An 11,987-nucleotide genomic window follows, 5' to 3' on the forward strand; every position below is an offset into this window, starting at 1 on the left:
ATAACATTGCATATCTTCAAAGAATCTCTGGGACCTCCGAACTGGAGTTCTAAAGAATGGTGATTTTAAGCAAATCATTAAAATAATGTCAGTGCATAAGTTACGTACAACTAGTAACTTGGCATTGCTGTAAGAGTGATTATATAATTGTATAGTAGCATTACAGTAACAGGTGACTGGAGATGTATGATTAAGCAAGCTAAAGTAATAATTTGCTGACAAGGTTTCTGTCTCAATTTCAAGAGTTGCGCCAATTCTTCATTTATGAAACTTATCGAGCTTCCGGTATCGATAAGAGCTTCGGCACGATAATTATTAATAATAAGGTACAGTTGCCTTATGTATTGGTAAAGAAGCTGCTGATATAGCAGCAACCTCCACAGAATAATTAGTATCATTTTCGTTTGTTCAGCAGCATTCATAGTTTGTTTACTTCGGCAAACATTAGCAAAATGTCCCTTTTTAGAACAAATCTGACAAGTACTATTCAAAGCTGGACATTTTATTCGCTGATGAATTACATTACTGCCACAGAAGAAACATCTTCTTTTATTTGAAGCAGCAGCTAAAGCAGACTCAGCCAAATTATCTCGTACAGTAGATACATCGTTGTTGTTCAGGGAACATATTTGAGTTTTCTTTTGTGAATTAGATAGATGCCGTTAGGCATCAGCAGAATTAAGGGGCAAAGAATTACCATTGTAAGCTAGGGAATTAATTTCTGCCATCTCGAGTGAAATTGCTTGATTGAAAGCTTGATCAAGTGAGAGTTCAAAATTTTCTAATAAACGTTGGCGAATTTTTTGTGAGGAAATACCAGCAATAAATGCATCTCTAATATATTCAGATCGATATTGTTCAGCTTTAACATCTTTGAAGTAGCATTTTTGAGCAAAAGTTTAAGTTGCAAGTATTGATCTATAGATTCATCACTGCGCTGCTTTGATTATAGGATATGACGTGCATGTATTTCATTTTTTTGTTTAATGTAGTATTATTTAAAATTGAAATTGACTCATAATCATTACATTCTTTTATGTACACATAAACGCTGGGAGATAAGTGATTAATCAAGATTTTTAATTTATGCTCCTCCTTAAACTCACCAATACTTTCGGACAAAAAATTATCGAATGTATATATCCAATGTGTCCATTCTAAATCAGCATCGGTAGAGCTTGGATCTAATTCAAATCTTTCCGGCCGTAGGTCACGCGACAAACTTATGAAGCCGGCCCTGGAGTTGACGATATCATCTCGGATTCAAATTTCTTTTTATTTTTCAAAATTGACATAATTAGTTGTATTTTATTAGTTGAATTAATTGATACAAAACGATATAGACCATAGGGAAATATTGGTTTAATTATATAGTACAGTATTATTATACAGACAATTATTATGTCACAATCTTAAGTCAATAATAGAAAAACAAACCAGTATTTGTAAAGAGTTTCGTATACTACAGCTATACAACCCGATTTTCAGTAGAAAGTTTATATTTCCATTTTTAACAAAATTTTACAACGTCAGTATTTTTGATTATTTAAAGATTTGGCTTGGATGGCATTTAATATACTTACGTTTAATATATGTGTATAGGTAAATACTGAATTAACCAGGTATTTAAGAGTATATTGTTCATTTTTAATATTTTTAACCGACTTCAAAAAAGAAGGAAGTTATATGTATATTCTATAGTAGATTTTATGTACCGATCTCTCCATCAATTGTGGACCGATTACAAAATTATTTTTTATTATTTGAAAGAACATATTCTTGAGGTGGTGCCATCGTCACCAAGTTAAGATCTAATCATGGAATCCCAAGGAAATAAAGGGAAATCCTTAAATTTTATAGGTTATATATTATATAATGTTTCATATTTATTCAAATGTTATTCAGATATTTGTTTCTGGGAATCATCATTTCATGCTGATGAGATGATTATGGATAGTTCATAAGCATGTATAACTCCTTAACGATTTTGAGTTAGGGGATAATTTCTTAAATAATATAGGAACGTATAAATCGTTTCTTAGGCTCTTTCAAATTATTTGGGTGATTGGAGCTGGAAGTCATCATTTCGGTCTATTGAGATAATAATGGAAGCCACAGACTGATTCGATTAACACAATACGTATATTATAAGGTAATGTCGTCTTATTGACGAGTAGATTATCTTATTAGCAAGAGTTAAAAGTTGTTGTTAGATACGAATAGTATTGTTATTAAAAATAAGATTAAAAGTTAAAAACAAAAACTAAAATTCATACTAAAGTTAATTAATTTGTAAAATAATTTACGGTTTTGCTATGATATAATAACAGTTTGGTTGTATTTCGTAGTGTTTACTCATTGCTTATGTATTATTTACATTAATAATGAAAAACAAACATTTAAAAAAAATAAACTAACTTAAAAAAATTAATAAACAAAAATAAAAAATCGAAATTCAAACTGATATTTACTTTTAATTTAAAAAAAATATTGAAAAATATACACCTAATTAAAAGAAAAAATAAACAAAAATAAAAAATACTTAAACTGATGGGTTAATAACCAACCCTTGAAAAACATTTAATATTCGTTACAATTTAAATTAAAAAAGGGTTTCTAACGAAATACTTAAATGTTTTTAAGGGTTAATGACCAACCATTAAACAATTGCAAACAATTGCCAAATTATACAGATCTAACAACAACAATATAACGCCTCAATTGGCACTGACTTCAAATTCATTTTCTCCTTTAAACGTCTAATATCAGCTTAGTTTTTCGCTTATTGCTTTTTATTTCATCTTATTTTTGAAGTCAGTATAATTTTTATTTAAAGTTTGTTTATTTTTAAGTGCTTCGATTTTTGTTTTTAAAAACAAATAATATCTGTGGGCTTACTCAAAGATATTATACGAACGGACAGATAGGAACAGCATACTGCAATTTAATAAATGGGAATTTAAGGAATAGTTATAGTTGGTAACATTGGAGGTGTCAATTTAAAAATTCACGTTATTATTCCTCTGATTACTTGTTCATTGATATTAATCTATAATAATAAATTAATTACTTATATTTTCGTTTTATTATTTTGTAGGTATTACAATATTAATCTAATTATCTGTGCAATGTGTTAAAACGAGGTTAAAAATATGAAGGTTAGGTGACTGATCGAATCGGACACTAACAAGGAGATACAACTAAATTGGCTGATAAGAAATACAATTAAAGTAACCTAGTACTCTCAGATTATTTTTTTACGCAGTAGTAAGTAATATCAAGTGATATCTATAAAAAAAAGAATTGTAAAAGATGGTTAAAGATCATGAACAGAAATTAGCTGAATTGAAGAGCAAAATTAAGAGCTATCCCGATTTTCCCAAGAAAGGAATATTGTTCTGGTAAGTAATTGGTTTTTTTGTTTTTAAATATTATTTACTGCCATTGATAGAGTATTGATAGGATTATGTTCTTAAAAAAGTTCTGTAATTATTAGACTGAAGTTAGTCTTCTAATCCCTTGTTTTGGTGCCTATTCTATTCTGGTTCTTTCAACTGAGCACCTGTGTTTGAATGTTTGTTTATTAAACAGTCTGAATAAAATAAAATACTAATATATATGGAGTCAAAATAGAACAATCTACCATATTTTAAAATTATTGAAGTACAATATTACATTTGGGTATTCAGTCAGGTGTTCAAAAGATTGTACAATTCTATTTCATTCTCTAATTAATAAAGTAGTTGATTGATTTTTGTAAATATTTTTTTTTAATTTAATTTTCCAAATATTATATTAAAAATATATATTTTGGTAAAAAAATTATTATATTTTTTTTTATTTATTTTAAATATCTATTCATCTTTTTCAATTATACTTAAGAATATATATTAATATGAGATATAACATAAAGAATTTTCTATTTTAGGGATATATTCTCAGCAATTGCAGATGGCGCTACATGCAAACTTTTACAAACTCTCTTATTGGAAACGATACAGGTTAAATACAAAGATGTAGAGGCAATAGTTGGACTGGAGTCACGAGGGTTTCTGTTCTCCTTCTCTCTGGCAGCTGCATTAGGAGTTAGTTCTATACCGGTGAGAAAGAAGGGGAAACTACCTGGAGAAGTTGTATCATACAAATATGATTTGGAATATGGCTCTGTAAGTATAATCTCTGATGATATACTCAAGTGGTTGTCAACTGTTTAATGTCTCTTATATATGTATATCTACTAATGTCTCTCATGTAAGTGTCCTCAACATTTAAAATAGAAAATCTATTGACATAGTGTCACTGTCCAAATTTTATTTTCCATTATCATACTTTTTTATGCAACTTAGAATGGCTAACAAGCTAACGACCTACCTGATGAAAAGTGGTAACCGTTGCCTATAGACTATAGCCATGGACATAACAGAGTATACTGTTTCATTCATTATACCTCCCATATGTTGCCATTACTGAGGACTCAGAAATAAGTCCTCTGTACCCTGTAAATTCATTGCCATATCCCATCCTTCAAACCGAAACACAGCCATACAAACTCAACTGCTTTACAGTAAAAACACGAATGGGACAGAGGTGTCTAAGCAAATGACTTTTACTACTGCTTTTTTATATACTATATGTTTGTTATAAATTTTCGATGATTCCAGGATGTTTTGGAAATTCAGAAGGACACAATCCGTCCCGGACAGAAGTGCCTTATTGTTGATGATCTAATAGCTACCGGGGGCTCAATCACAGCAGCGGTGAACTTACTGAAGGCCTGCCAAGCAGATGTCATTGGCTGCCTTGCGGTGATAGAACTAGAATCCCTCAATGGCCGTAAAAACATTCCCGATGGTATATCTGTACATTCCTTGATTAAGCATGATTAGCAATAGATAATACAAGTGATCTATCACTATGTGAAGTAAATAGGAAAAGTACAATGCAATATTTAAGAACAACATTTGTATTACCTGTCAAACTTCATACTTATCGGCAAATATTATTCTGTAATGGACTTGCATACATATCAGTCACACCTATAATATTTAATTTAAATTTCAGTTTTGAAAATATAGAATAGTGCTTAAAAGTCATATATGAAAATGTTTTACATAATCCCGCATTTTGGAACAGACAATGTTGAAATATAAAAAAATAATAACATTCTATTTGATTTTTACAGGTGTTACCAGTTTTAAAAACAAAGATTGTGAAAGTTTGTGAAATTGTTAATATTAAACTTTCGCGTTGTTTAAACATATTGTAAATTCACAATTGTAACTTAATGCCATGGTATTACAGGTAACTAGTACACAAATATCTAATACCTAAACTATGAGTAATAAAATCAGATATGAAAGTACTATTTGCCTGTATTCACGTCGCATTGAGTACTGATTGTGAATTTAAAATATGTTTATGAAATTGTTTGCTAAATACCTATTTATTGTAACAATTTTATGGTATATTTTTACAAATTTTAAATAGACAAAAACTACATTCCTCAATGTTAGTGTAAGATTTAAATCACTTGTTTTATTTTTTGTTCTGATTTATTAGTGCAGGATAGGGGTGCTTAATATATAGCAATATCTGTATATTTTAGTTACAATATATTATACAATATTGATGCAATAACGAATGTGTTAAAAATCTTTTATTCAAAAAATAATATTGGATAAAAGACTTTTAACATATTTGAAAATAGATATGGGTGATGTTGAAATTGGTAATGATGTTCTTTTTTTTTTTAATTTTACACAGATAAAATACGTCTTAATATAATGAAGGGTTTACATTTTTTTATCTATTATAACAGCATAATATTCGGATTTAAAATACAATCTCTTTATAGGTCTGTTATAGCCAATATGATGAAATATTATGAAAAAATATTATGAATGCAATGGAACCCAAAAGACTTATTTTTTGTCTGTTTGTCTGTAGGTTTGTGCGCTCTTATCTCAGAAACGGCATAACCGATTTGAAAGCGGTTTTCACTAATGCGATGCGGTTTGCTCCACATAACATTTAGCATTTGTTTTATTTCAATCGGTTCATAAATAAAAAAGTTATATTATTGTAAAGAATCGCATAAAAAATGCTATAAAATAACCGATCAGTTGAATTGGCTGAAACTTTATGAAGGTAGGTTATATATATCATATTTTCACTCAGGATATTTTATATACCGATTCATGCAGGCAGCGCTGCGGGTAACAGCTAGTCATTACTGTATATTATAAAAAAGTTTATCTATTAGTTATCTAATATCCATAGTAAACGTTCTGCTTAGTTTGAAACTAGATGTATATGTCCAGTGATATTTATTATTTAGTGATAATGAATCAAAATATACTTGAATTTGTAATTAGTTTTTTGTCTTTACTATTTTTTTTTTTATAATGCAATATTTTAGCTTTTGGTTTTTCTATTATAAACAAATAAAGTAAACGCTGTTGTCTGCTATTTGAATATATTTCTGTGTTAGAATACTACTACCTAAGCAAAATGCTCAATTTTAAATGTATACTTGAAGATAATTTTTATACAAAAAAAAAATCATTTTGAGTCTGTTATGAATAATTCCATTTATATTCTGTTGATTTTATTGTTTTATACGAGCAGCTATACAATAAAATGTTACTTTTTAATTAACATTTATTTCATTTCACTGACAATTTTTATGTAATTATTATTAAAAATAACTAACAATTAAATATTAAATAAAAATATTAATTTTAATGCAAAGTTCACCAAATGTACACTTGGTAAACTTTTTCAATAATTAATAACTTACTGAATAGATATCACAGGCTTTGCGTTTCCATTACCAAAAATTTTAGGGGGGATTTTCAAATTTTCTTCACTACGAGCATCTTCATTTTTTTCTGCGCTCTTTTCTGTCGATACTGTATCTCGTTTATGCTCCGATTTCGGTGTTGTATATGAATAGGGCACAGCTTGTCCACTTATCCTAGGAATATTTACTTTTACTGTAGAAAGCTCGATATTTTCAGTGGTACTAGCAAGCCGTGGTGATTTTCGGGAAGAATCCTTTACTGTATCAACTTTATCAGATGATGTATCTCTTTTATGATCAACTTTGGGAGTCGTCGATGATGCATCATAAGGATAAGGCACTGGATGTTCTTGATGTACTGGATTTAAAGTGTGCAAGTAGTCATTGGCTTCAGAAGGATTTGTGTTTTGTGATGTTACTGGTTGCGGTGATGTTCCCTTGTTTTCTACTAATGGATTATTCGGTGGGCTAGTAGATACTGGATTACTCTTATTATCCTCGTTAAGTAATAGCGTAGGGATGTTTATATTTTTTAGCATTTTAGGTAAATTTCCAGACCGTTCATTATTATCGTTTGAGTTTAGTGCTTTATGTATGTTATGATTCTCATTTTTATCAGCATTATTTGTATCTCGTGCAGTTCTTTCTTTATCATTTGTCATAGTAGAATCAGGTTTGTTACTTCCCCTGGATGTTACTGCTGGAATTTGTTTTTCGTCCTTATGTTCTACTGCAGGTTTGTCTGATACAGGGTTATTTTTATTTTGCCCATTGAGTGATACCGCAGGAATAATCGATTCTTTGAGTGAAGTGGGCGAATATCCTGACTTTTCATTATTTTGATCATTGGTAATGTTTGATGAGCCTAATGATTTTGGTAAATTGTAATTTTCGATCTTATCTTCATTATGTGTATCTCGAACAATTCTTTCTTTATCATTTGTTATAGTAGACTCAGGTTTGACATTTTTTCCAGTAATAATGGTAGGAGCAAGCTTTTCGTCTTTATCTTTTATATCAGGATTATTAGTAATACTTTTCACATCTGGTGCATTTGTTTTTAAGCTATCTATTGATGGAGTATCCTGATTGAAAGTTGATGGTACGTTTTTGCTGTCAGTTTGCGATGAAAAATGTGTAGGGTAGTTATTAGAAAGTGGTGTCACACTTACTTCAGATTTAGTATTTTTATTAGTTTCTCTTGCATTTCTATCATTACCTGTAGGTGTTGGCGGAGGAAAGCTTAAGGACGCGCTATTTTTGTTTAATGGTGAAAAATTTGATTCTTTGGTAAATTTAGGCGTTCCTTCGTCGTTTCCAATTCTGCGGTTCTCGTTTGTTTTATCTATTTTGGATGTTACTTTTTTATTGGTCTCATCATCAAAGGCACGTGTATGTCTTGTTTCTCCGTTATTCTCTTTTAAATCTTTATCCATGGGCAACATGTCTCCATTGTTAGTTTCTGCATCTCCAGGCTTCGGATTATTGGAACCTTCACTTTTATTTTCTCCGTATTTATTTACCGGTATTTCTGTTTTCTTTATTTCAACTCCTGCAAGAGATGGGTGCTTTGATTTTAGACTATCTCCATCTTGTTTATTTGTATCATGAGTCGTGTCGCGAATTTTTCTTTCATTGTTATTGTCATTGGTATCTGCAGATATTATTAAAGGTAGCCTTTTCTCATTTGATTCTGGAATAATTGTGGTGCGGTCATCATGATTGATTCGTGGGTCAGCAAAGTTAAGTTCCGTACTCTGGGAAGTTTCTGGCGGATTTTTTGCAATTCCTACTTGTCTGGGGTGAGTTAAATCATCTTGTAATTTGTCTTCGTCCTTAACTTTTTCTTGTGACTTTGGTACTGCGTAGGCTTCTATACGAAAGTCGTATCCTCTTAATGCTGTTGGGCTTTTGAGTTCTAAAGTCACCTTTTCTTGTCCTTCTCCTCCATCGACAATGTTCACATCTCCGTCCTTTTCTGCTCTAAGATCTTTCACGATAATTTTACTTATCACTTCGTCGTCGGTTGTATTAATTGTTACATTTTGGACTTGTCTCCATATAGCTGGACTAGCTTGAAAGTTTTCGTCGAATATTTTCTTACCAGCATCAGAGCCCACTGTAATATCGCGGGCGTTGGTTACAGACACGAAAACAAGTAATACAAGTATGTTGTACATGTTTGATTTGGATCGACTGACGTTGATTACGAAATCCTAGCTTTTATATGACAAGAGCTTGAGGAAAATTCTAAGGAACAATAATAAATGACTCACTTAACATGGTAATTTTTTATTGTTTGAAATTAAGATCTTCCTACAGGAAAATAATAATATTGAGTAGGTACATTCGCATAAAAAAGTGAATGCGTTTTGTAATGTGTTTCTTCTTAAATAAGGATAGTATATGTAATAGTGCGCCACCTACTCTTTGTCTTTTTCTCAATGTTCTCTACCCAAAGGTTGTCTGGAAGAGATTGCTTAGCGATAAGGCCGCCTTTTGTATCACTTCTCATTAATATTTACTGTATTTGTTATCTCTCTTTTTACTTGGTACAATAAAGTGTAAATAAATAAATAAATAGTTATTTTAATATTTCATGTTCATGATATGAAAATTAAATATTAAAATAATTATCTTATAATTTCATAATGGATTGAACACCCTAATTGTTTATTAATTATGTACTAAAAAATATTTATAAGCACTTTTTTTATGCAACGTAGAATGGCAAACAAGTGGTGGAAAATAGTAGCCTATAGGCATAAATAACGCCATGTGCTTTACAAAATATATTTGCTCACCTATGGTAGTTTGCCATTTCTGAGAACTAGGGTGTTATACTTTCTTGCAGACATAATTTCATCCCACCCAACTTATTATCTAAACTAATATTATAAAGAGGAAATATTTGTTTATTTCTTTTGTATTATGTTGATAAACTTACAAAATATGTGATAGAAAGATACATTGTCATCGTATAATATGGGCTGTGTCTTATTTTAGAAAAAAAAAAAATCAAATTTGTTCTCGCCTGTACTATCTTTGCTACTTGATATTTATCGACACGAATATTTTCGTACGCTTCCGGAATAAAAATTAGGTGACTACGTTCGTGCAACGTGCATGTTTAACCACAGATTATGGTCCAGATTAGCATTACTTGTTTTGATATTTTTTATCTATGGGTCGCAAAATATTGGGTCCATAGACAAAAAATATATTTTTATATTTTGTATGTAGCCCGCGTATCCGCTACGAGAATTATATTCAAATATTTAAATGCATTCGAAATAGAGAATACATAATTAATAATAAGTATGTATTGTTATTATAGGTATGTGTACAGGAAAATCCTCCGTGGATCGATTGTTACCAGAAGGAATCTACGAATGTCGTTTGCTTGGGTGCTTTCGTGTCACTTAGATTATTGCCGTAAAGCTGTGTTTGTTTAGTTATGTTTTGAGCTTGAAAGTTGGGATATGGCAGTGAAATTATAGACACGAGACATAGATTTTGATTCCGGAGAAGAAGGGATTATTTTATTAACTTGGCAGTTAGTTTTACTAACAATCCTTTAACCTCAACCATCATAGGTAATTCGTGATGATGACATTCGAGATGTCTGAGCCAAATTTGTTCTGCTTTATTTGTGCTTTTATTTGTTCGTAATGTAGACTACCAGTCCCATTGCTAGCAATATATATTATCAGGTCGACTTCCACGTGGTCCCCTCTGGAAACTATCGTGCTGAATTCCAGGTGTATTCATTACGATGGGCTAACTGACCAGCCTCTTCATCCTTACCTATCATCCCTCACTGATGCTCCGCCAGCGTATATCGATAGCGCAGACAGGATTACAATTTCATTATCATCCATTAAAAAAAAATGTTAGTAATGCGGGCCACCAGTCACATTGCTAGCCCTATCAGGTCGACTTTAACGCCCCCCCCCCCTTCTCCTGGAAATCATCGTGGTTAATTCTAGGTCAATTTGTCACGATGGGCCAACTGACCTGTCTTCGTTCTCATCTATCACTCCTCACTGGTGTCCTGCAAGCGTATACTGATAGCGCGAACAGGGCTGCCATCTCATTCTCACCCATTAAAAAAAAAGTACTTGCGTACGGGCCGCAAGTTGACTGTAGCTGCTTTAATATTCTGTCAATGTCAATGCTGAGTTATGTAATTTACAATTTGAGAGTACTTCAACGAGGCTGCCTCGTCGTCTGAGGAAGTAGGCGACACGTGTGTGGGTACATAACACCTGCACTGTTAAGGAATATTTTGTTCGCGGACAACTGTTCCTTTTATGTTTACCTTTATTTTTTTTTTCAGGTTTTTGATATACCTAATTTTCAGTGTACATTTTCTGCTCTGGTCATAATGAATCCCTTAAATTGTGATTACATAGGTATGTGTGCTGTAGCACATACGTCGTACTAAGCCTTGTTTTAAAATTTGTCCATTAGAAAATAACGACCAAGGCTAGAGTCTACATAAAACGTTTTTTAACCGACTTCAAAAAGATGGAAGTTCTCAGTTTGGTTGTATTTGTTTTATGTTTGTTACTTCATAACTAATACTTACCTATAATTCATACCTGTTAATTGTCTTGTTTATTTCCTATATTGTATAATGCAAATAAAGTATACTCATTCATTTATAACTCCGTTAGTATAACTAACCGATTTGGAAAGGGGGGAAAGGGAATGTTGGTAATGGAGACTGAGAATCCTGTTGCTAGCAATATACCCAACCAGGTCGACCTCCTCGCGGTTCCCCCTGGAAACTATCATGGTTAATTCCCGATGAATTCATCATGATGGTCTAACTGGCCTGTTTTCATTCTCATCTATCACCCTTCACTGGTGCTCCGCCGGGGAGGGGGGGGTTACCATACCATTTTCACCCAACAAAAAATAAAACCGATTTTGAAAATTCTTGTTCATTTGAAAGGAATACTTACATAGTGGTCTTATAGAAATTGTATTAAAATCCATTCAACAGTTTAGTTTTTCTAATCAAATTTCTCTCAATTTCTAATTAATTTAAAAAAATCATGATTGCTTTTTTTGTAAAACACAAATTAATACGGTCTATTACTATATTTAGATCTCTCCCTATTGGGTGGGTTTACCAGAAGTTGCCACGTTTGTCAAGCGGTTGGCAGCTGCAGTTAGG

The 11,987-nt window shown here is 31.6% G+C and overlaps 2 protein-coding genes across 2 annotated transcripts; one reads left to right on the forward strand and one right to left on the reverse strand.

The window, feature by feature from the left end:
- The first annotated feature begins 2,990 nt into the window (after positions 1-2,990).
- On the forward strand, positions 2,991-6,657 carry LOC113518615 (adenine phosphoribosyltransferase). The gene is made up of 3 exons (XM_026903575.3): positions 2,991-3,401; positions 3,929-4,166; positions 4,662-6,657. The coding sequence occupies exons 1-3, from the start codon at positions 3,313-3,315 to the stop codon at positions 4,884-4,886; spliced, it is 552 nt and encodes a 183-aa protein (XP_026759376.2). The 5' UTR covers positions 2,991-3,312; the 3' UTR covers positions 4,887-6,657.
- On the reverse strand, positions 6,641-8,994 carry LOC113518616 (homeobox protein 2-like). The gene has a single exon (XM_026903576.3). The coding sequence runs from the start codon at positions 8,980-8,982 to the stop codon at positions 6,796-6,798; it is 2,187 nt and encodes a 728-aa protein (XP_026759377.2). The 5' UTR covers positions 8,983-8,994; the 3' UTR covers positions 6,641-6,795.
- Positions 8,995-11,987: the final 2,993 nt, after the last annotated feature.

The sequence above is a fragment of the Galleria mellonella genome, unplaced genomic scaffold, assembly GCF_026898425.1.
Source record: "Galleria mellonella isolate WM207_F2 unplaced genomic scaffold, CSIRO_AGI_GalMel_v1 utg87, whole genome shotgun sequence".
Classification (NCBI taxonomy): domain Eukaryota; kingdom Metazoa; phylum Arthropoda; class Insecta; order Lepidoptera; family Pyralidae; genus Galleria; species Galleria mellonella.

Coding starts and splice junctions, on each gene's coding strand:
- LOC113518615 (XM_026903575.3), top strand. CDS start 3,313: ATGGTTAAAGATCATGAACAGAAATTAGCTGAATTGAAGAGCAAAATT. Junction 3,402..3,928: donor AAGAAAGGAATATTGTTCTG/GTAAGTAATTGG, acceptor TTTCTATTTTAG/GGATATATTCTCAGCAATTG. Junction 4,167..4,661: donor ATGATTTGGAATATGGCTCT/GTAAGTATAATC, acceptor CGATGATTCCAG/GATGTTTTGGAAATTCAGAA.
- LOC113518616 (XM_026903576.3), bottom strand. CDS start 8,982: ATGTACAACATACTTGTATTACTTGTTTTCGTGTCTGTAACCAACGCC.